Source organism: Benincasa hispida, chromosome 4 (genome assembly GCF_027475165.1).
Source record: "Benincasa hispida cultivar pf3 chromosome 4, pf3_genome.v1.1, whole genome shotgun sequence".
Lineage (NCBI taxonomy): Eukaryota > Viridiplantae > Streptophyta > Magnoliopsida > Cucurbitales > Cucurbitaceae > Benincasa > Benincasa hispida.
Window position 1 is genome coordinate 21,184,846 of NC_143481.1, and position 26,578 is coordinate 21,211,423.

Sequence of the window (26,578 nt, forward strand, 5' to 3'; positions counted from 1 at the left end):
TTTTGACGTTCCATTGTGGTTTTGGGAACCAATATGATGCTAATTCACTTTTTATGTAGGTAGATGAAGATCAAAGATGGAAGCTCAATTCCATGATGCCATAATCATCAAAACTTGATTAATTTTGTATTTTGTGAACCTTGTATGGTTGAAAATTACATTTGATGTATTTTTCGTATTATTGGATAATTTTTTTAGTCTCTAATGGATTACTAAATTTCAATAATGAAAAGAAGTCATTGTATTTAATGCATACATTGTGAATTATTTCATATGTCTATTTAATTTAAAACAAGTGTTTGTAATGTAAATGGACATAATTTCAATATTGTTTGTTATAATATAAGATTAAAGCTATATATATGATATAATAATCTTAAAAAAAGTTATCATATGTCAAATAAAGCATTAAGAAAATGCTATTATATAATAAAGATAGCATTGAGAGTAAACTATTATATGTTAAAAATAGTTTTAATGACTAATGCTATTGAATGTTTTCATAACCACGTATACATGTTATATCTTTATACTCTATTATAGCATCCATTATAGCTCTACAAAAAGGCTATAAAAAGTCCCAGACTTTTAATAACATGGGCTGTCAGGACCTTCGAAAAAGGCTATGAAAGATCTTTTATAGCCTTTTCGTTAGCTGTTGTATCCATTATTTCTTGTAGTGAGTTTTTTTTTTTTTTTTTTTTTTTTTTTTTTTTTTTGTCAACTCTATTTTGAGGAAAGTATATGAATTACTCATTTAAGGGATGATTCTGGGTTTTGAACAATGAGATGCCTTATCCTCTCACTGGCTAGAGAGGGGCCTAGTTTATAGTTGGACTATAACTAATTATTCATTACAGGAATCAGTGATACTTAAGAAGTTAGATAACTATAGGAGTAAAATGGTAATTTGACCTAACTATGGTTATGAGAAATTCGTGAAGGGTCAACTTATTGTTGATTGGTTATATCTATGGACACAAAAATATCTACAATGTGAAGAGTGAAGCTGTCGGTTTTTATTAGAGTGATTGACAATTAATGAATGTTGATTAATATAATTAAATAGTTTAATTAATTAATTTCATATTATTTGAACTTCTAATCTGTAGGTTCATAAGGTTTCCTTACTAACTCATTAAGGGTAAAAAATAAGTATTAATTAGTTTTAGATTAATTTGAATTGTTCAAATTAATAAGAGAATTAATTATAATATACGATTGATATAATGTATATAGATACATTATATTATAAATTTAATTTTGAATAAGATTCAAAATTGTACTTATTGTGAGAATGAGTTAAATATTTTAATAAGATTCAAATATTAATTATGTGAATAAGATTGAAATGAGAGGTCAAACAAAAACTGAAATGCGAGGTAAAACAAAAACTATATATTAAAAATAATTTTTCTTTTTTCTTTATGTATAAATATTGTAGGAATAGGAGATTGAATGATCAACGGATTTTTTTGTACAAATAGTTTCATTTGGGAGGCCCAAATGAAAAATAGCCTCATATAGAGAAATTAATGGAAAGTGACCTTCTGCTTACGTCATAAGCATGTGATTTTACTGATTCGCCCCTGAGATGCACCCCTCGCGTGCGCCAGAATTTACTCGATCCTCGATGGCTCGTCACACGTTCCTCGATGCACGATCACTCGATACCCAACTTCATGGTCACTCGATATGGCTGCAATCGACACGTGTATACTCGATCATATTAACGTCATACTCGATGCTCGATTACTTTATACTCGATTATTTTGAATTCATAACCCGTTTGAAGGTCACTTGAATTATTTATACTCGATGTTCATCACACATTCCTTGATGCACGGCCACTCAATACCCAACTTCATGGTCACTTGATATGACTGCAATCGACACGTGTATACTCGATCATATTAACGTCATACTCAATGCTCGATTACTTTATACTCAATTATTTTGAATTCATAACCCTTTTGAAGGTCACTTAAATTATTTATACTATATGCTCGATTACTTTATACTAGATTGTTCAAGTTTTAACGAGTATTGTGTATCAAGTATTTATTTGAACTTCAAACGGCTTCAAATAGGTTTTGAATTTAAAATAATCGAGTATAAAGTAATCGAGCATCGAGTATGACGTTGATATGATTGAGTATACATATGTCAATTGTAGTCATATCGAGTGATCATGAAGTTAGGTATCAAGTGACCTTCAAAGAGTTATGAATTCAAAATAATAGAGTATAAAGTAATCGAGTATTGAGTATGACGTTGATTTGATTGAGTATATACGTGTCGATTGCAGCCGTATCGAGTGACCATGAAGTTGGGTAACGAGTAATCGTGCATCGAGGAACGTGTAACGAGCCATCAAGGATTGAGTAAATTCATATTGGCAGGCGCGAGGGGTGCATCTCAGGGGTGAATTGGTACAATCACATGCTTATGACGTAAGCAGAAAGCCATTTTCCATTACTTTCTCTACATAAGGCCATTTTCCATTTGGGCCTCCCAAATGAGGCCATCCATACAAAAAACCCATGTTCAATCTCAAAGGATGGAGTGCATATCAATTATCAATAGATTTATTATTTTTTAATATGCTATTAATATTTGGGATATTTTTTTATATATATAATTAGAATGTTGCAAAACAAAGTTATTGTAAAAGAAAAACAAAACTTAACTAAAAACTGAATTTCTTGTGTCCATATATAAATCATTCTCCTCTTGATTGGCTTTTATCATTCCTGATTCTAATAGAAATCTTATGGTTGCTAAATCTTTTAGGGTAAGTTTTTACTCAAGCCCTCTTCATGTAGAATTAGCTACTACTAGTGAAGGAATTTTCCCGAGATGTATTATTTGACATCTAATAATCAAGTCTGATTTTATTTCAATCACGTCCATGCTTTTAAATGAATAATAATTAGGGTGTATTTGAAATATATTTTCAAGTATTATTTGAAAAAGAAGATTCTTGAAAAAGGAGTAAAAATTTTGAAAAAGAAGATTCTCTCATTTATTCAACTATTGAGTTTTCTTGTTTTGCAGGTGCAACAAAGGAGTAAAGATTTGGTATCGTAACCTCTTTATGCTTTTTCTTGGGAACTCTAGATCCAACGCATTCAATACAAGAATTTTACCTTGAATGTACTATTTATGCACATTCCCAATAAACATGGTTAGTTGAATATGAATTCTGATCATATTTTCACTTTCAATCCTTTGTCTTAAACCTTTTTTGTTTGTGATCCTTTGAACAACAGTGGTCAAACAAAGATGCCTATAACTAGACACTGCTGAAGCTGGAGGGGTCCGTTCAAGAAGAATTATGAAGGGATCCATACTTACCAAGTAGAGAGAGACAGTAAACTCATAGTGTTTGTAAAATCATAATGTTTGTATTACTTGTAATTTGTGTTTTCAAGGCCTGAATTATTGTATGGCCTTTTAAATTATAATTTTATAGCAAAATTTGTGGATTAAATGTAATAGATTTACAATCCATCATGAATAATATGTCATAGTCACAACGCTCGATGATGATGTGTCATGTTATACTTTTTTACCAAAAAAAATGGATTCGGCAACGAAATTTAAAAAAAAAACGGACAGATTCGGGCTTCAATGTCGATTAAGAATTAAAAAAAAAAAAAAACACAGGCTTTAATGTCGGTTGGAAATTTCACTAAAGGTCTTTAATGTCGGTTGGAAATTTTACTGAAAGTCTTTAATGTCGGTTGCAACCAACATTAAAGCCCAAATTTCTTCTGGTGATTTAATTTAAAAATTAGTCGTTTTAGAGTGTATGACCACAACTCAAAATAGTTTTTCAAGTGTGTTTTAATCAATTTTTATCAAGAGTGTTCAAATAAATGAAATTTTTAAAAATATTTTTTTTTCTTAAATCAATCCAAACGGCCCTAATCTGATTGAAATGAGTAATTTAAATAGAAGACTCTTTGTTTAATCTATTTTCCCTTGATTTTTTCTCTTCTAATAATTGTAGGTGTGCCAATAATAAATTAGTCGATACACTCATCCGTGCACGTGGCTTCCTATATATTGCGAACCCTGATTGTGTGGTAAAATACCTTTCTTTCGTGGTTCTTTCTTTAGCCAAAATAGATACTCGCGTTAGTTAGCTCATGTGAAATTTTTAAAAATTAAAATTTCAATTTAAATAAAACTCATCTTTATATGTTCACTCAAAATATTGTTTCAAAAAATATGTCAACTCAAAATAGGGTTAAAGGATATCTCCTACGTTTTTCTAACCCTTTTTTTTCTTTCCAAAATTGATTTTAATTTTATAAAATTAAAATTATATCAATTATGCAATACATAAGTGCAATCTGATACACACCAAACAATAATTTTTTTAATAACTAATTTTTTAATAACTTTTGTTAAAAAATAAAATTGTCACGTGACAGATTTTATAATTTTTTTAAAAATAATATTTTTTTTAATAAATAATGACAAAAATAGAGCTGGGAGAAGTATTTTAAAAAATAAGTATTTTGGGAAAGTATTGATAGATTTAGGGTAGTGAAATCGTGTACCCGGTACACGATTTTCATGTGGCATACTTGTGTATCGGGTACACGAGTACCATTTAATCTAGTTAGTTGACTGGTTGACCGGTCAAGCGAACTCGTGTACTCGGTACACAATTCGCTTATAATTTTTTTTTTCATTTTTTAAAAGTTAATTGTTAAAACTTAATTCCTTCATTGTTGCTTATAATTTTTTTTAAATTGTTATACTTAATTATTAAACTTAATTCTTTCATTATTAAACTTAATTTATATTTAATCTACGATGAAAACATCTTGCACTCATATTTAAAAAAAACCATGATATTAAAGAACATTTACAATTAGTTCTTTTGAGATTTGCAATTTAAAAATGATACAATGTGGGATTTAAAAACGACCCTTCCTGACCCTTACTTCTCATGAGGTTGTCTTCGTGTCCCTCTAAATTAGGTTCACCCCATTATCGCTGTCGTCTACGACGAATACGTCTTCAATCGGTGTCAGCAACATTGAGTCGTCTTGTTTGTTGAATAATACTTTCTACGTTAATCAATGTTTGCTGACACATTGAACCCAATTCTGGTAGGTTGTTCTGCACTGAATATTGTTGAACATCGCCGATAAAATTATTCTGTAGAATAAAAAAGAATATTAAACAATATTCATATTATATATATGAAAAATGTCTGATTTGATATCTCTTACCATGCAGTAATAGTAAGCGCCGTCTGGTGGAATAAATCGCCTTGTGATCGAATTGTACCAGGGAAAGTAGTCGTCTGATACAGTTGGCTCATCTGTTAATTCTCCCTGTGCACAACGATCATGTCGTCCATGCCAGTAGGATAAATACTCCGCATGGATTCGACGCCAGTCTTGGTCGTGCTTACCTCTTAAATCGATCTGGTGTAGTTCTGGGAGTGTATAGGATAACGAAGGTATCGTTTGTCGCATACCGAACTGTCTCAGCACACGATCTGGATGATGCCACTCTACTATATGGAAACATATAAGAGGGCTAACAGTCAACCAGATGTCTTCACCATCACGACAATAATCAGGTAAGGATGACCAAATCTGTGAGTATGACGTCCAAATAGCCTGACAAAAAAAATAATAAGTATACATATAAAATTTTTTAAATATTCATTTATATACATATTTACTATCTGATTGGGCGTTAGCATGTCGAATGTTTTTCTGTACACGAGTAATATATTTGCTGACTATTCAGAGACAGCTAATACACCACTCCATCTATTATAAAAAATATAATTAATTTATATTCTTACATAAAATGGTAACGAAATAAATATATAAATAAAATAATACATGGCACTAAGTGGACGCTGATCTGGGGCCTGTAGTTGGACTTATGGTGCTACAATTGGAAATCGATTATAAGCCCATACTTGTAATAGTATCAATGGCCCCGCTATTTCCAATGCTCGTGCATTGAAAGCCCGACAAAGTTCTCTGTACAACCATGCAAGACATGCACCACCCCACGAGTACGTACCAGCGTGCTCAAAATTAGACAATAATGGGAGGAACATGAGATGCACTAGAGTATTTGACTTGTCGACAAATAAAAATCCTCCAATAATTTGCAGGATGTATGCTTGTGCGTACCTACGTACGTTGATGTCATCGGCATCGGGAGGTAATTCAGGAAACTGGGACGCCAACCAAGGAATACTCAATCTTGATCCCTTCAAATCCTCTGGTAGAACGCCTAAGAGCTCTTCACAAACTTTCTTCCAGTCATATTGTAGTGAGCCTATCAGTGGTTGCCCATCCACTCTTAACCCAAATTGTAAGACAACATCCTGCAGCGTAATAGTGCATTCCCCACAGGACAGGTAAAATATGTGGGTCTCTCATTTCTAGCGCTCAACTAGAGCAGTAATCAGATGCCAATCAAGCTGAATGAAACCAATCTGTGCAACCCCAAGAAAACTCGCCTCCTGAACATATGGAATGATACGATGATCAAATGGGATAGTACTTTGTGCAGTCACCTCCCTCCTCCGACAACTCAACACTATAGTGGAAGAACTATCCCATATTGTCTGTGAACGATGCGTGTTTTGTTAGTACAATTGGACAGGATTAGAAGGACAAGGCTTCAGTACCTAAAAAGTTCAAATTATATTACATAATAGAATCGATAACATAAAAGATACATAAAAAGTACATAAGAAAATACAATTACATAAAATAAGTTTATTAAATAAATTCATTATATAAATTCATTATAAATACATAAAGAATACAAATACATGAAATATACAATTACATGAAAATTATAAATATATAAAGAATATAAATATATGAAAATTATAAATACATAAAGAATACAATTACATAAAAATTATAAATACATAAAGAAACATAAAAAATTATAAATACATAAAGAATACAATTACATGAAATATACAATTACATGAAAATTATAAATACATAAAGAATACAAATACATGAAATATACAAGTAAAAAAATAAAAATAAAAATCCTAATGATCGGAAGACAACGAAGCACCCAGTGTATGGTGTGGACAAGTGCGTCTGTTATGTCCTTCTCTTTTACAAATTGTACATCGCACTTTTTGGCTTGCTTCTCTCCAATCCATTTCATTATGAATTCGCGTACTTTTTGGCCGACCTTGTTCTCTGAGTAAGTCCACATTTGGATGAACTTCTATAAATGATAATTCTGGCCAATAATCTGGGTGTTGAATTGGATGGAAGCGACCTTCATAACAACGCTTGAAATTAGACAATTTGTAGCATTCATCAATAAGTGATAGGTATGTCATATGCATGTAATTACAAACTGCAATTACATGAGAGCACGGAATCTTGAATGATTGTCATTCATTGCAAGAACATATCCCTTCTTTTAAGCTTAAAACTTGGGTGTGTTGTCCTTTGTAGGGAAAAATCATACTTATACCAGTTTGTACTTCGAAAGTTTGACTTTCCCTGTCAATGGATGTCACCGTATGTGCCGATGCTCGTTTTTCCCATCTCTTCAGTTTCTTTAGGGCATATTCTGTATATATGTCTCCACGATCGAGTGCTTCACTGATTTCTTGTCTCCGACATTCAAAATACAATATTGTGCGATAGAATGTTAGCCTAACCAAAGAAGTAATGGGTAACATTCTAGCACCTTTAAAAACGCCGTTCATGCATTCAGCTGCATTGCTGGTCATCCACCCATAGCGGTACCCATCGTCATGTGACTATGTCCATTTTTCTAAGTCAATGTCTGAAAAAAGTTCAAGGCATTCAGGGTGCAATTGTTTCAATTCTTTCATGCACCAAATGAACTTATGCCTTTAGTGTTGATTTTCGGCCTTAAACACCAAATTTTTTTAGTTGCTTCGATTTGTATTTTGTATTGAAATTACTGGCAAAATAGCGAAGACAATATCGGTGGTATGCTCTGGGTTCACTCCAACCAATTTCTTCATTATTAATGGCAGCAAGAATGCCCTTATGTATATCAGAAATCAAGCAAATACCCTCTCTTTGGGTAACATATTCACGCAATGCCCACCAAAAACATGACCAATTGGACAAATTCTCACCTTCTACGATAGCAAAAGTAAGGAAAAATATATGTCCGTTTGAATCAACTGATAAGGCTGTCAATAATTTCCCCTTATACTTTCCGTATAGATGAGTTTCATCAATCTAGATTAATGGCCTATAATGGTTGAACCCTTCTCTTGCAGGACCAAAAGACCAAAAAAACTCGTCCAAAAATAGTCGTACCTGGCACCTCAGAGGGAAGGAAAAACCGGTCTGTTCGTGTTCCTGGGTTGTAATGAACAACAACACTCAACCAATATGGAAGCTAAGAATATGATTTCTCCCAATCGCCAAACACAGCAATTAACGCTTTTCTCTTGGCTTGCCACACCCGTCTATAATTGACATTATAGTCATATTGTCTTTTAATGACTTCTTGAAGTAGAGCCACAAGTACTCCAAGATCAGCTCTAACCAAATTCTGAATTTCGATACTCAAGAAATTTGAATCCAGCTGTGAATGATCCTGTGTTCACTCTGAAAAATAAACATGAGTGTTCTCCTTGAAGTTTTGTGATTTCGAACATCCCATGAGTTTTGCGCCGACATGCCCGTAGCCTTTTAGCACATCCGTCACTCCAGGATTTACATTTAACATACCAAAGGTCCTGATTTGATTCCACTACGACAATTTCGTAGTGTTCTGTCACACAATATTTTTTACAACAAGTTGTAAATCTTCTTTGGTATTAAACAACATTCCCTTCTATATTAAACTACAGTTATCTACTCCTACATTCCTTTCTTCCAAAGTAGACCCTAGTTCAAACGTTAAATTTGTCATTTCCCAATCTATTTGATTGAACATTTCCGACGGTACCAACTCAAGATCTTGTTCACCACTACCGTCGTTTCCAAATAATTCATCCACTTCAACGTCGATATCACTATCTCCATCATTTTCAGGTTCAATAATTATTAAATCTTCAGGACGCATCAACATATTTATTATGTTTTTTCAACTGTTATAGTTGACAAAAAATATGTTAATATGTCAACCCAACAAACTCTAATTTCTAAGTTTTCTAAGTTTAAATCAATCATATATAAACTAAATCATACATAAGCTATACATATAAGATTTCTAAGTTTAAATCAATCCAAACAAATAAAAAAAATATAAGATCAGCCCAAAATCATACATAAACTAAATCATACATAAGCTAAATCATACATAAACTATATATAAACTAAATCATACACAAACTATATATAAACTAAATCATACACAAAACTATACAACATAAACTATATAATACACTATACATACACTATACATAAATTATACATACATAAACTATACATAAACCATACAAAAATGTAGGAATATACCAAGCAAAATTCAGTCAAAAAACATGCAAAAACATACATATAAATACAGATCAGCCCAACTAGAGAAAGAAATATACCAAGCAAAATTCGGCAGCCAAAAATGTAGGAAAATCGAGTAATGCGACCGCTACAATGGAGGATTTGGTGAGGATCAAATGGAGGACTGAAAGTTGAGCAAAATCGAAAATTTGGAAGATTTCAGTGAAATAGATGGTTTCGGTGAGGGAAAATGATGATAAGCGGCGGTGAGGAATAACAATAGGCATTTCCGTGAGGAAGAAAAATGGTTCATCGGAGCTTTTAAGGCGTGTAAGTCGTGTACCCCGGTACACGACTTCGGGTAATCGTGTACCCGGTACACGATTCCCTCAATCAAACCTGCATGATTGCCATGTCAGACTGGGCGTGCCAGGTGACTAGGTAATCGTGTACCCGGTACACGATTTAGGCCTTATCGTGTACCCGGTACATGATTTAAACACCTATTTTTGGGAATACTTTCCCTCAACCCTATTTTTGTCATTATTATTTTTTAAAAAAATCCAAATTTTAATTGGGTGCAGTAGAGACGACATAATAGATAGGTGAAACAAACTTTTTTCTCTTATTAATAATAAATATCAAAAGTAAATTACTTCAACACGTGTTATTAATGATAAATTTGATATGCTAGTTAAAAAATAATAATGTTGATTTAATATATAAAATGTACTTAATGAAATATTGATTAAGTTAGTTGAAATAAAAAAAAAAAAAAAAACAACAACAACTATAAAGTTTAAAAACGTGCATTTGAATGAAGTAATTGATGTGTACTATATTTTCAAAGGCCATAGGAGATTCAAATCATCCTTATCTTTATTTATTGTACAAAAAAAAAAAAAAGTGCATTTGCAATAATACAATAGGATAAATTATAGTTAAATACCACTTTTAGTCATTGAACCACATAGTAACAATTCAATCACTCAACTTTGTTTATTTATATTGATTTAGTCCCTATATTTTCAATTTAATAACAATTTAGTTTCTATATTTTAAAATAAATAACGATTTAGTTCTTATCAATTCATTTTTTTTATTAAGATTTAATAGAATATCTTATCTAGATAGATCAATAAATTAGAAATTCAATATATTTAAGGGTGTACATGAGTTGGGTTAGGTTGGGTTGAAGATATTTTTAGGACCAACCCGAAAATTCAGATTGATTGGGTAGACAACCCAAATGACTCAAATAAATTCTCCAATCCAACCCTTAAAATTTGGGTTGGGTTGAGTTTGGTTGTTGGGTTATAACTTATTTTTTTTCTTTTTAATTAAAAATATGTAAATTTATATATAATACATGATTAATAACTAAAATCTCATAAAATTCAAATACTAAATATCAAATATCTATGATATTTATTGCAAACTTTAAACAAAGACAAATATCATAACAATTTTAAAAGAAAAATTAAAAAATCACAAAGTGATCAATACAAAGTAATCAAACTTTAAATAAAGATGTATATGCATTATTAATATATATAAAATTCGGGTTGGGTTGGGTCGGGTCAACCCAAATCTTTTTTAGCCAACTCATCCAACAAAAACAGGAAAAGTTAAACCCAACCCAACCCTTACATTTTGGGTTGAGTAATTCAGGTTGTTCAGGTTGTCGGGTTATTTGAACACCCCTAATTTTTATAACCTACAAAGTCTAAAACTGATTTGTAATAAAAGACAACATTTTAATTAGATAATTTTTTTTAATGATAGAGATTAAGTTATAAATTTAAAGTAAATGACTAATTAATTCGTTATAAATTTGAAAGTATAGGAGTTAAACATTTGCATACTAAAGTATAAAGAATAAATTGTTACCAAATCAAAATTTAGAAATTAAATTGTTACCTAAAAAAAATAGATCACACTAATTGTTACCAAATCAAAATTTAGAAATTAAATTGTTACCTAAAAAAAACAGATCACACTAATTGTTACCTTGACTGCAAGGAGGGAGATGCAAAAGGCAAAGCTAGGACTCGAGTGAAGTTGTAACAAGATAGTCGAATTGGAAGGTGTGTTTAGATCATATTCTTTTCAAGGAGAGCTAATGTTTGTTGACATTACTTCACATCCAAAAAGAAGTAAAGCTACGTTTGAGTTAAACTTGAAGATAATAGTCTTCTTTTACTTTCTTGACGATGAAGCAAGACTAAATTCATGAACTTTTTTTATATAATATGTGAGATGAAGGAATCAAATCTCTGATTTTAAGGTTTTAATATAAATATGTCAATTAAAGTATCATTTTGATTAAGCTTATGAATTTATTGTTGTAGATTAGAATCAATTGATTGCATCCCCTTTTTTATATCTTCATGTTCCTCCCATGTGCTGATTTTTAATCTAAAATATATTTGGCTAACAAAAAAAGAAAAACTCAAGCTGTTACACAAAAAGATAGGATATTTAGACAGTGCCACGTGGCAGCCAAGGTAACGTGAAAGTTAGAGCTGGCAGTTTTTCCGTTATCTTTTCTGACAAGCTTCCTCGTATTCTGATAAGAAGAAAAAGTTATGTTGACGCCGTAATGGAAAGTGAGTGCTACGCGTCACTTTATCATGAGGTCAGAACAGTCTTTTTACATCCTCTAATCAGTCTCCTTCGGGAAAAAAAATTATTTTTATTTTTTTGGTAATCATCTGTTAAATTAAACTAGATCAGAAATTGCAGTTAAATACGGGAAAAAAAACCATTTTTAATTAGCGAAGTTTTGATTGATACTTTTCATTTTCGGTTTCATCTACATTTATTATTATTATTATTATTATCATGTTCTCAAGGAATTCGAAGAATAGAGATTAGATTATCTTCTGTGTAAGAAGAAGGAAGACGAGAGGAAGAAGATTGTTTCTTCTGATAAAACCTCTAAATTAAAACGCAAAAATTAGAAGGGAAAAAAAAACCATTATGGTTTCAGACTCCAAACCCACTCTTTCGAAGCTCAAACCTGATGGCGGCTCCAGGTTAAAGCTTGAATCCTCTGATCATAAGAAGAAGATTGACAGCTCCATCAAGAACTCAATTTCCTCTTCTAAGCACAAATCCATCTCTCTTGTCACCAAATCCGAGGTACCCATTTGAGAATTTTGAGGTTTCATTTTCGATTCAGATTTAGCTGCCGCGAATTGGGGTTTTTTTGGTTTTGTCTGAATTTTTTAATGTTTTGAAACGCATCTGAAATTGGTAAGAGTAACGGATTATTGGGGTTCTTTCAGTTACTTCTGATGTTCTAATTTCGTATTTTATTGGGGGGTTTTATTGAAATTTGGATTCTTCTCATTGGGCTGTTGTTCTTGGTGGCTTTGGAATATTTGTGATTGTGAGTGATTGTGATTTCCTTCCTTGCTCTGATTGCTGATTTTTGAATTTGGGTTTCTATTGTTTTTCTATTTCGAAGGTAAAGTCAAAGACAATTTCGAGTTCTTCAAAGACGACAACAAAAACTACAACAACTACTACTACTGCTAAAGTGAGAGAAAAGAAAGTGTTTAATTTGCCTGGTCAGAAATATGATCCACCTGAAGAGGTTTGTGCTTTCCTCCTACTTAATAGTTTGTGTAGTTTATATGATTCATGAACTCATCATTCTTGTTCTTTGGTATGTCGTGAACAGAGAGAGCCGCTTCGGATATTTTACGAGTCCTTGTCGAAACAGATACCAGCAAGTGAAATGGCAGAGTTTTGGTGCGGTTTGTTTTCTGATATTCTTTTGAGCATTCACTGTCTATTTAATCCTTTGAGGACTTCGTTAACTAGGAATATTGAATTGAGGTTGCTTTGGACTGGACGTTTACCGTGTTCATTTTTATCTCAATTCATACATTACCCCTAGACCGATGATAATCTGAGTGAGTTTCAATGGCAGACAGTTTCCTATAGTCAGACAAAATGCTAAAGGTATTAGTGAAGTTGGACAGTTTTTATCTTCGGTTTAATCTACTATTACTATAGGTCCTAAATTTGAATTATAGGGACTAGATGCAACCAACGTCATACGTGAGAGGCTGTCTTTTAGGGGCAGATATGTTTAATGAAGTGGTTCCTTTTGTGTATGGGTCATTCCAATTTTCATGTGATGCTCAATAAGTAGGTTACTCAGACAAGACGAACCATTGGGTTAAGACTGAAACTTTTCAAGTTTGATTCAACATTGATGCTAGAAATGATAGATCGAACGAGTGGCTAGCTTTTTAGATGAGAACAAATCCAACTCGTGCAGATGCCTCCTGCTAGGAGCTAATGTTTCTTTGCTTATAAGTTATATGGAACATATCAGAATTGAATATAATAGCCGGCATCTGATCCTACGTTCTTTCTACTGTCTGAATTTTTTCATTTTGTAACTTGAGTTTACGGATATGGTATAAAGTGTGCAATGTGAATTGTATACGTACATGACTGACATGTAGAGAGCATGTTATACCAATACACATATTTGTTCTTGAAGTTAAAGATTTATGTTTATTGTTGCAATAATTTTGTCATATTAACCCCTCAAAGGGCAGTCTTGGCAGTAAGGATGTTTGAGGAAGTTTCTCAACGAAGGTCTTGGATTCAAGCCTCCAAGTAGAAAACTTAATGAATGAAAACCTTTGAGCACTCTATGAGCTAGCATTTGGGCAGATGAAGTCTCTCGACTCTTTCCATGGAGTAGTTGGGTAGGATTGAATTCCACAGGTACCACAAATTAAACAATGAAATAAAAACCATATATTTTTTTATCACCTGTTACTGGTTTTAATTGATATATTGGGGATCATCTCTAATGAGCTCAAGGAACTATGTTTGGGTTGAAGAGTCTCTTTTTCCTGCCCCAGCAAGATTGCAGTTCAAAGGCGATTATCTTGGTTTAGGACTGTTAAGTTACATATCATGGAGCCAGTCCTTTGTTTGCCAGAATGAGGATTCTTTCACTGGCAGAAGGTCTGGTGTGATTTGTTGGCTTTTGGGAATGATGCACCAAAAATTTGAGTCTTCTGATGGATTACTGGTCGATATTAAGGAGCTTTAACATTAAAATCGAGGTTGTATGATCTTCAAGGAGAGTTGAGAACAAGGTTTTTCTTTTTGAATTTGAAATTCTCGTGTTACCTTCCTGGTTGTTCATGCAAAAGTACTTCTAACTTACAATGGATAAGAAGAGTTCTAAAAGCTGATTCAATTTCACCTTCAAAGTCCTTATAAGATAAGATACTCTATCTGAATCTGCACTTGAAGAAGAATTCCAAATTTATAATGTATAAGATGGGACATAAGACCTTCAGTAGCAAAGAAGTAATCAGTTCTATAATGGTTAACATCAAAGCAAAATTCTGTGGACTCATGAATTATAAACATGAAGGTATTGTGTTTTTTGCACTTGGAATTCAATCAATGGTCTTACATCTCTAAGACCATTTTAGGGCACTATAAGGCAGTAGCAAGAAGTTCTTTCATTATATTCACGGGATACCACATAAATATTCAGCCACTTCAAGTTGAAGCAAGTTTCAGGAATTCCAGAAGAATCCTGTAGGTTGATATAGTAGGACTTAACTAAATAGAGATCAAACATGGAATCTTCCTGTGCCTGCTGTTACAGTCTCCTAAAAAGTTAAAGCGAGCGTAAAGTACACTAAATGTTAAAGGCTTGGTTGCAGATAGAGCATAGATGAAGCATTTGGAATACAATTTAAGTCTTTGCACACTTCTAGCCAATTCCTCTCTCGCTGTCTCTCTCATCTTTGCTACTTCAAGAATTCAATATGCATATAATGTTTATTTTCAAGTGAAAGTTACTTCATTAGATATTCGATCAGAAATGTTTTTTAAGTTTAATAAAATGTTGGTACATCATTGTAGGATTTTTAAAGGATCCAGTCTTCAGATCTGTTAATATGAACTACTGATGCAGTTTTCCATAGACCTACAAGTCTAGATCGTGCTTTCTGGCGGTACTGGAACATCCCTTGATGAAAAATATCCAATATTTCTTGTCTTGTTAAAACTAACTTGACCTGAGGTTCTGATTGTGCTTTTGGAAGTATGCCATTATGTTTATTGATAGTTTCATTGTTATCATGAGTTGCTAGCCCCTTGTTATCTCAGGTCAAATATTCAAATCGGCCTATTATCCTTTTAGCATTTTTTTTTCCTGTTAAAATGAGATTGCTAGCCTCCATGTTAGTCTTGGGTTGAAGAATGCCATCTCTTTTTAACATTTTTTATGGTTTCTGTAAAACCTTGCATTACTCTTTATTGGGAAATCAGAAGAGATAACCAGTCTAAATTTCTAGGATGATGGAGCATGGCATGTTATCTCCCGAAAAGGCTAAAAAGGCGTATGACAAGAAACTGAGAAGACAAAAGGAACAGAGAACCGGGACACCAATTAAATCAGCAAAACCACCGAGCAGACCAGAGAGTTCACAGAAGCCACAACAGCCATCTAAGAATGGCGATATGAAAGCAAAGAAAAAGATCATGAATGATAGCGACGACGATGACGACTTCATTTTAAGCCCCAAGAGAAGAAAAATGTAGGAAAAACACACCCACGCCTGCCCTTGTTTTTTCTATTAGCATACTTTTCGAGGAATTACTTGATTACAATTTCCTTAGAGTTTAACTGCAAAACTACAGAGATGATCATAACCCAACAGTATTTACCAGGACATTCTTTTATGCTCGATAACCTGTGTATGAACAATAATTTAAGGAGAGACAAGTTTTATGGTTCAAATCCTTTTCATATAATGTGTAATTTCCCTCCTTTTCCATTCTGATATATTCTACAGTATTTCCTCCAGTGGAGTATGACACCTTAATCAACAAGTGGACCCATCTGATATTCAAGCCTAATTTCCCTCTCAGCCTTGAAAAATTAAACAAAACAGCATGGCTTGTCCATATTTCTTCCCCTCTTATCAAGTCATTATTCCATTTCCTTCACAACATTTCATCATGGGAAATGAAAACCAACAGGATAGAGAGATATATGTTCCCACCTGCTTGATTTCAACAGTAGAAAATGGAAAACCACACCTGTATGATTTGCCCATTGTTTTAAAACAGTTCTTACAAACTACAGAGGTGCATTTTAGAAACCATTTTGAAGGATTCAATCTTTTTTTATAGAAACAACTTTCATTGAGAAAAAATGAAAGAATACACGGACATACAAAAAACAAACCTACAAAAAAGAGAGCTCCTTTTACAAGAAGGGATTCAAACTATGCAAATCACACCTATAATAGTTAGAACGAGAACTTTCTTTACAAAAAAGGCCCAACAAGCGAAGGCAACTCCTCATGAGTCTATCCAACTTAGCATGGCCGTCAAAATCTGCATCTATCCCTTTTAAATGATTAGTTAGAACGAGATGAAGATGGATTTCAATTTACAATAACCTGCAGTCTTTTTAGTTCAACCAGTGGGAGCGAGAGGATTTGAAGCTCTGGCCTTTTAGTTGAGGCCATATGTCTTAACTAGTTGGTAAAAAACACATAGATATGGTTCTATCCTATTTTTGTTATTTGTTTCAAAGATTTTTTCTGTGCATATATTGAATGATGATGAGAAAGTTCATACAGGGAGATAGAAAAGAAATGGGAACTGTACGTTGTTTGAAGCAGGGCTATAGGAATTCCCATTTTTTTCACTAAAAGAAGGGACCAATTTTCCGAGAAGTAACCATCACATACACATGTCTGACAACATGTTTCATGGAGTTTGTCACCTGTCTGTCTTTAATACACAAACAACGACACGTTCTTGAAAGCTACTGCATTCAAAACAAAAACCCTCCGTTGGAGTTTTACTCCCTCCATTCCCTTCCATTCATCAACTGCTTTGATTATGGAGGATATCAATGGCCATTCTTCTTAGTTTTACAGCAAAAACAGAACCCACTTGCATTTTATTTATTCAATGTTGGGTTGATTCAGAGTGAAAAAAACAAAGAAAAATGAAAAAACTTGTTGAAGGGAGGCAAAGCATGTGACAGAACCAGGAGGGAGGGGTGGGGGGGTATCTTCAGTTCAGTCCCATCTGTATCTTAAGATCTTAAGGGAAAAGAAAAAGAAAAACAAGTGGCTTCAAACTACTGAAATGCAAAGATGAAATATCTTGCATGTGTTCTGTATCTCTTTGTGTGGAAAAAAAGGAGAAAGAGAGGCCTTTAATCTTTTTGAGCTTATTAAATGCACATCCAAAAGTTGGAGAACTTAGGAATCTTGCAGTCTATGAGAGAGGGGTGTTGTACCTAACCATATTGGAATTGATTGTGGTTTGCCCCAGAAATTTGTTTGGGACAGTTCTAGATTTGCGTTGATGTTAAACTGGAAATCTTGATAACTAGATATAGATACTCCATCCCCACCCTCCCTTCATCTTGATCAATCTTCATATCAACACCATATGAAGAGGCTGGGTAGCTATTGAAGCAACTGTTATAATCTGTTTTTTTCTGTTAAACTTGGACGGATTCCGAATCCCGTTATCCAAGTCAACATCTGCCCTGTTCCACAGTCAGTATAATCTTTTTTCTTTTTTAATCAGACTTGATATTAATACCATCTGAAAACATGCGTAGGACGCAAAATCCCATTATCCAAATCAACATCCAACCCGTTTCACGTTCTCATATAGTGAGAATTTGAACTTTCGACCTGATAGAATGGTTATGTTCCTTAAGATAGCACCACTGCAAAAGAAACCTTTAGTAGGTTTCAAATCTAATTATCCATGTCAACGTCCACCCCGTTTCACAATCCACATGATCCCTTTAGTTTTTTCCCTCTCAAACTTGATATTGATATACCATTTAAAAACTTAGTAAGACTCAAAATTTTGTTATCCAAATCAACATCCATCCCATTTCACATGTCCATTATGTGGGGATTTGAACCTTTGGCCTCATGGAAATATTATGTTCCTTAAGATAACACAATTAGAAAACTTTTTAGGTTATGAATCTCGTTATCTTAAATCAACGTCCATCCGGTTTCACAATCCACATGATCCCTTTAGTTTCTTCTTGTCAAACTTTGATATTAATACCATTTGAAAACTTAGGTAGGATTCGAAATTTCGTTATCCAAATCATCATCCACTCTATTTCATATTTTCATGAGGCGGGGATTTGAACCTTTTGACCTCGTGGAATTGTAGCACCATTAAAAAACTTGGGTAGGTTTCAAATCTCGTAGGCTAAATCAATGACCACCCTGTTTCACAATCCACACGATTCCCTTGGTCTTCCCCCTCAAACTTGTTATCAATACCATTTGAAAACTTGGATACGATTCATCCCGTTATCCAAAATCAACATCCAACAAGTATTATAACAAGTATTATAACCATTTTTCTCGCATAGCTCATAAAGGAACATACAAGTCCTTTTACAAAATGGAAACCCACAAGGAAGGAATTGTTTTTATTGCATAAATCTCTCAGAAACTCAAAATGTCCAACTTCAAATTCAGACCAGAAAGTCAGTATGATTTAGCAAAGTGAGACAGGAGAAATGATAAAAAAAAGCTCTTCAAGCTGAAAACATAAAGGAAAAAAGGCACATGCTGGGAGTTTGTTTTCTTTCTCAAGAAAAGGAGTGAAGGGAGATTTCTGAAAGCAAAACGACGAAAGAAAAAACAACAAAAGAGATAAGGAAATGAGTTGCATAAAATCCTTAAACAACCAATGAATTAACAATCAATTTGGTCTAAAAACACAAGAATTTGGTCTCATTCTCACATGGGATTGTGAGATTTGTGTCATCTTTTTTGCCCAAATTCATCAACATAGAGCTTGAGTTGTTGCTGTTTGAGCAACTGAAGTGAGCTTGTGATGGTGGAATTTTGATGGAATGTAATGAAAAAAAGTTTCAATATTATTCTTCCAAGAATTTCTGTGTGGCTGCTGATGTGCATACAGTCAATGCATTTGTTATTCCAAAAGTAGTAACCTTTTTCTCTTAGTGGCAGCTTTTGGATATCTCAATCTCTACCTTGGGACTCATAAGAGACTAAATTACAATTTTAGTTTTTGAGCTTTTATAACTATGTTTAGTATCTTTCTAAACTTTAAAAAGTATCAAAATAATTTTGGTTAAATTACAAAAATATCCTTGAACTTTGTCGATTGTTTTAATAATACTTATATTCTTTTTAAAGATGCAATGTTATCCTTAACCTCGTAAATGTTTCAAAACTATCATTGTGTTAGAAACTCATTAAAATTTTGAATAGAAATTGAAACTTAAAATAGGTATATTGGTTATGGAATGGTGTAGAGTGTTGCGGTTCTAACTTCTATTCCAAGTCACTTTTAATGATAGGTTTGAAATACTTATGAAATGTATGGAGTAATATTACAAATTTTTAAGGAATTAAGAGTGATTTGGAAAAAAAAAAAGAAGAGAAAAATTCAGATGTGATTTTTCTTTTTTCTTTTTTTTCTTTCTTTTTTTTTTTTCTTTTTTTGTAATTTAGCCCATAAGTTATAAGTTTTTAGTCTTGTGTCAGTAGGTCATTAACCTTTTAATTCCATGTATATTAAGTTTGAGACGTATCAGATACAAAATTAAAAGTTGAAAGCTTCACTATACTTTTAAAATTGACAGATCTATTAGACACAAAATTAATAGTTTAAATATTTTTGAAATTCAAAATATACTGAACATTACTCTACAAATATAGAGATAAAGTTCGTAATTTAACAAATTTCTAATATGAACAAAAGGAATTAGAAAAATTTTCAATAAAAATGGATTGGTTCAAGAAAATCTTCCATTCATTCTTTAAAAGAGTAAAAAGATAAAATCTCTATTATTTTGAATTAAAGAAAAAGAAATGTTTACTATTTCACTCTTATATTATGGTTTTTTTTTTATTTGTAACTTTTTTTTATTTTATTTTTTGTTTTTGTTTTCACTTTTAAGAAAAATTATCACATTAATTTACATTCTATATTCTTCCTTCTCCTTGACATCTAATAGTGCCAAATTTCAATAATATACTGGAACAATGAAAATAAAATGGACCCTACAAAATGACCCAAATAATAATGAGTTGAAATAAACATGTATGTTGTGGGTTAGACTAAGGGGTCTTTTTAAATATAAAAAATATTTAAAAATATTTAAATTTTATATATAAAAAAAAAAAGTTCCAAAAAGTATTAATATTTTTAGGATTTTTCTATTTATAAGAAATTTCAATTGAACAATAGAGTTTACTTTTATGATTTTTTTTTCTCAATTCTCTGTTCTTTTTTCTTTCTTTTGTTAGAATTAGTTACCTCACATAAACTTTTGTTAGGATGTGTAGATAAAATGTCCATATTAACAAATATTTTTTAAAATAAATATATTTTAAAAATGTTCTAAATTAAAATTAAATTCACTTTACTTTGATCTTATTATTAGTGTATATCTTATCAGAGATATCAATTAATTCTTAATATTGATTTTTGCAACACTCTTATTTATGAATATATCAACATATCAACGGATATTTTAATCATTTTTGCCGACCTTCAATGATATATACTAAAAGTTGAAAATAAAATGAGCTCGACCTTATGATATTAAGTCAAAAGAAGGGCATTTCTTATTTTTGCGGGTTAAAATGATAAGGGCAGTACAAAATCGACCCAAGATGTCACACTATCATGACCACATAAAATGGCACGCATACACGTAGAAGGATGATTTTAACTAGAGCTAAATATAACTGCAAAATTCCCAATTATAATGTGTCACTAAAAAATAGATATATGATCATTGATTTTCATTTATTTTAAAATTATATAGACAAAAATAAACTGAAACAGAAAATACAGTAATATTTAAACTTCTTTCGTTTTATGGATTCAAAATGAATTTCTACCTAAACAGCTCACTTATTCACGTATATTTCTAACTTCTATTGCAAGTACAATTTTTTTTTTCCCAACAAAAGAGCATTAAACTTCACATTCATCCCGATGAGATATATATTAATGCATTTACTGTTCATATTCAACTCTTACGTAATAAGTTGATTATCATAGGTTCAGAAATTCAATATTAATTTCTCTATGATGTGAATGATAATATATATATATATATATATATAACCTACAAGAGAGAGGGAGGGTAAGGGGAGGGTCCCTATAGTTTGATTTTTGTCAGGAGAGAGAATATGAATAAAGATTTTAAGTCTGTAGGGTTTGATCATTTTTTTCAAATTTCAAATGGGGTCGGGAATGGGGATGGAGAAAAAAAAGAATTGATTTGTTCTATTATTGAGGGAATGAGAGATATGAAAAATGAAATGTAATGTAAAATTCTCGAGAGGAGACAATGAAGACTAAACGAGGACGACGACGTCTCTCTACTTCCACCCTAGCATTGCACCCTACCACATTGCCCATATTGAGTCAAACACCACAAAAAATAAGGGATTTAAAAGAAGGCTATTGAATGTAATGTATTAATGAAATTTAAAAGATTGATATATAAAACTCAATTGGGGACCCAAAGTGAGTTATGAATAATGTTTGGTAAGGCTGAAAAACTTTGGTGTTCAATCCAACTACTTCCATATACCCCATTATTTAGATCTTCTAAGATCAATCCATCTCAATGCCTCCCTTTAATTTGCATTTTTCTTTTTCTTTTTTCTTTTTTCTTTTTTGTGTAGATTTTGATTTTCCTAAACTTTTCCAACAATTACTTTTTGATTTACGAAGTCGTGCTTGTTCAAAAAGATATAACAAGTCTCTTTATATCGTTAGTACTAATCAATGTCAATTTATTTCAATTAGGTCTAAACTTCTATGTATTTTTTTTTTCAACTTAACTTTTTAGCCAAAATTAGAGTGTGGGCTTTTGTTTTTTTTAAGTTCAATCATTATTGAGACTTAAAAATCGAATGATTATCACTTTTGAGATGGTAATTAGTGTCCTACCCACTATACTTATGCTCGAATATATTAACGGTGTAATTTTACTTTTATTTATGAACTCATGAACTTCGATCTATCAACATTAATTATATCCATGAATAAATGTCGTGATGTTGTTGGCGGTGAGTTGTCATGAATCCTCCAACTTTTTTGGAGACAACAAGATTGAGAATAAATTCTCTACCTATGGTAAAAACTAGGCGTTTTTAATTATTAATTAATATATGTATTATTATCAACTTTACCATAACTAAGTCGACTAGTTAGATCTACACTTTCATCCAAGAGATCAAAGATTCAAATATTCAAACTCCACGATTGGTTTAATTTAAAAAATAAAAATAGTGAAAAGTACATTCCATGACCAATCTCAAAAGGTGCATGTGCATAGTAGTACAAGAACATAAAAAGAAACTATTCTCTAACCTAAATTTTATTTTGTTTATATTGTTTAATCTGACATAATTTTGGAAATCAATATGAAAATGAATGTTAAAAATTGTTAGGTAGGTATAATAGTATGATATAATAAGTCAAACATAATTTTGAATTGGTATATATACTATACTAACTAAGCATATTTTTGTTTGAGCTTTTATATTTTCAATAAAATTCATAAACCAATCAATTGTGTCAATCTAATTGTCATCTATATAACATTACAATCTAGATTTTTATAAATAAAGGAAGTAAAAATGTAACTTCTCTTTTGCAATAAGAAATTGATAGGCAAATAATTAAAAATAATTAATAATGTAGAAAATTAAAGTTCAGTACTTTCTTTTAGGTATATGTTTCTTCCCCAATTGAGGAGACCAAAATGAAGAAGGCAATTTAGTTCACTTGTTCCCTTTTACAATAAGCCTAATACATCACTCTAGAAATGAAAATTTAAAATGGAAAGTAATATATATAAGCCCTTTTTACAATAAGCCAAATACATCACTCTAGAAATGAAAAATGAAAATGGAAAATAATAATAAAATATATATAAAAGAAAAAAAAATTATGAAAAGTAGCTTGGTAGGTATCATGAATATGAGGACAATTATGTTGAACTATAATAATGAAATAATTGGTCAATGCTACTTTGTAAAGCTATAATATCCCTACCACACCAATTTGAAGCCTTAATTTTACTTGTATTACCCTTTTAATAATATTCATTTTTTTACACACAAAAAAAAAAAAAAAAAAAACTCAAATCCAACTATTCGTACTGTTATTTAAAAAAAAAAAAAAAAATTAAATCACACTAGTATAATCACAGTAACTTTAAACTTTCAAAACTGTAATTAAAAAAAAAAAAAGAAAGAAAAAAGAAAAACCATAGTAATTTACTTAATATAATATAGGTAATTCAAGGCATGGGTAAAAAAATAAGGTTAAATACCACCTACTATATTTAAGGTTTAAATACTACTTTAGTCTCTATATTTTTTTGTTTTGGTTCATTTTGGTCCTTATATTTTTAAATTGTTCATTTTGGTCCCTATATTTTCGCCCTTTCACTTATACTTTCACCTTTTGTTCATTTTAGTTCATATACTTTGAGAATGTTCATTTTAATCCTTGTACATTTAACTTTTGTTCATTTTGGTCCTTATCCTTTTAAAAAGTTATCATTTTGATCCTTTCATTTTTACTTTTAAATGATAAAAACGGTCACTTTTTTAAAAAATTCAAGGATCAAAATGAATCAAAATTGAAAGTACAAGAGCCAAAATGAACATTTTTAAATTATAAAGACCAAAATGAACCAAAACTGAAAGTATAGGAACCAAAATGAACATTTTGAAAGTAGAGGGACCAAAGTAAACAAAAACCAAAAGTATAAGGACTAAAGTAGTATTTAAACCTACATTTAATTAAAACTAAATGAACAAAATGAGTATAATTTAACGTTAATTGACATATAATCTTACCTATGAAGTCGGGAGTTTAACATTTTCATACATTCGATTTTTTTGTACTAAAAAAAATCTGTTTTTTTTTTATACAACAACACTAAAGTTTGTAATAAAAGAGTGAACGTATATGTTAAAGTTAGGGTTTTGAATTCTCATCAAAATGTCAACAAGAGCAATTAAATCACACATAAAAATAAAACAAATATATTTAAAAATCATGTAATCTATTAATAAGTATCATACGATGTGGATCTAATCTAATCATAAAGAAATTTTAAACATATTTTTGAAAAAAAAGGTGAAACCCTTGTCTTTTAATCAAAATATTTTTTTTTATACATTCTAGTTTCTTCTTGGTTACCAATATTTTATATTGAATCTTATACAAAATTGAGATATCGACATTTTTATGGACATTCAAAACTTTGGTTAGAATTAATTCCCAAACATACAAAAAAGAAAGAAAGAGTTGAAGCAAAGAGAAGAAGAGAGAGATTAGGAAGAGAGGAGATACCCTATTTTAGAGGCTAGAAATTGGAGGAGAAAGAGGAGAAGATAATAAAAAATAATAACAATAATAAAGGTGAAAAATAAAGGGAGAAATGAACAGTTTGAAATGGGTAAAAAAAAACAAAAGAAACTGAAAATGTGGGGAGATTGAATAGTGGTAGAAGATAATTGTCAGATGATTCAGTAATCGGTTCACAATCATTTCATTTTTTATTTTTGAATTTTGAAAATTAAGTCTATTTTTTCTTAATTTTTTATAAAATTTACACATCTCTTAGAATACAATAGTTGATTTTTTAGCCGAATTCTAAAAACAAAATTAAAATTTTAAAATCTACTTTTTTTTAGTTTTCAAAATTTTTCTTGGATTTTAAACCATCAGTAAATAGTAGTTAAAAAAAAAGAAATTTGAAGATAAAAATAGTATATATAGGCTTAATTTTCAAAATTAAAAAATAAAAAAATCAAATAGTTACTAAATGAGATCTTAGTTTTTGGTTTTTAGTTTTCGTTTTTAAAATTAATCTTATAAATCAACCAATTTTTTTTTTTTCTAATAATCTAGTAAAGAATCTAAACGTTTACGCTTTATTTTAAATTGTGAGAAAACTTAAAATTTTGCATAGAATATTAAGATAAATTATTCTACTAATTCACCGCAATATGGTCAACAATTTTACAAAAAGTAGCCATAAATTCATATCCATTCCTTGTATATATACATTAAAAAAAAAAAAAAAAAAAACATGCATGTTTTTCAAAGAAAATTACACGCCCATATTTTTACAATCCACCTAATTCTCCACCACAATTTGTCACACCACAAACTTTTTTTCTATTTTTTCAAATATCTTTTATTTATTTTTAATATATGATTAGAGTGAGTTGTAAAAATATGAGTATATCCAAAATATATCCTTACTTATTTTTTAATCCACGCTCAGCAATATAGGTATGTTTGGTTTAATTTTTCGAGTGTTTAATTTTGAAAATAAATCATGTTAGAAAAAATTTGAGTATTTAACAACCACTTAAAATAATCTTTAAAATAGTTCAAAATTTATTTTAAACCGCTTTTATTAAAAAAAAATTAAATAAAAATGATTTTTTTAAAAAAAACATTTCTTTTAGTCAATCCAAACGACTCTTTAATTATTACAAGATATATGCAATTTTTTTTGTTAAAATATCGTTCAATCGTAATCCTTAAACTTTCAAATGTTCAATTTTAATCCATATTTTTTTACTTAGCCCATACTGCTTTTTTTTATAAAAAAAAAATAAAATAAAAAATAAAAAATTATTAGCTCTGTTACTCTAAAATTTGAAAAAAAAAAAAATCATATATTGAATTTTTTTTTTCAAAGGCACTTGATTAGATGTGTGAATATATTGAATATATGACTTTGAGGTCAAATTATTTAAAAAAGAACAAACTTCAAATTAAGGAATGATACGCATATAGATTTTTTTTAAAAAAATTTCATAGATAGAAAAATATCAAACTATTTATAGAAATAGCAAAAAAAAAAAAAAACATTGATAGACTCTGTCAATGATAGATTTTATCAGTTTCTATCCCTAATAAATATTGATGGGCTTCTATCAATCTTTATCCTGAAAATTAAAATTTTACTATTTTTCTATTTTTAAAAAATTATTTTTTTTCTGTGAGGACCCCATTTTAGAATACAAACA

At 30.8% G+C, this 26,578-nt stretch overlaps 1 protein-coding gene across 1 annotated transcript; it reads left to right on the plus strand.

Annotated features, from left to right (window-relative positions):
• Positions 1–12,126: 12,126 nt before the first annotated feature.
• LOC120075630 (uncharacterized) lies at positions 12,127–16,268 on the plus strand. The gene is made up of 4 exons (XM_039029200.2): positions 12,127–12,602; positions 12,931–13,059; positions 13,147–13,217; positions 15,809–16,268. The coding sequence occupies exons 1-4, from the start codon at positions 12,441–12,443 to the stop codon at positions 16,053–16,055; spliced, it is 609 nt and encodes a 202-aa protein (XP_038885128.1). The 5' UTR covers positions 12,127–12,440; the 3' UTR covers positions 16,056–16,268.
• Positions 16,269–26,578: the final 10,310 nt, after the last annotated feature.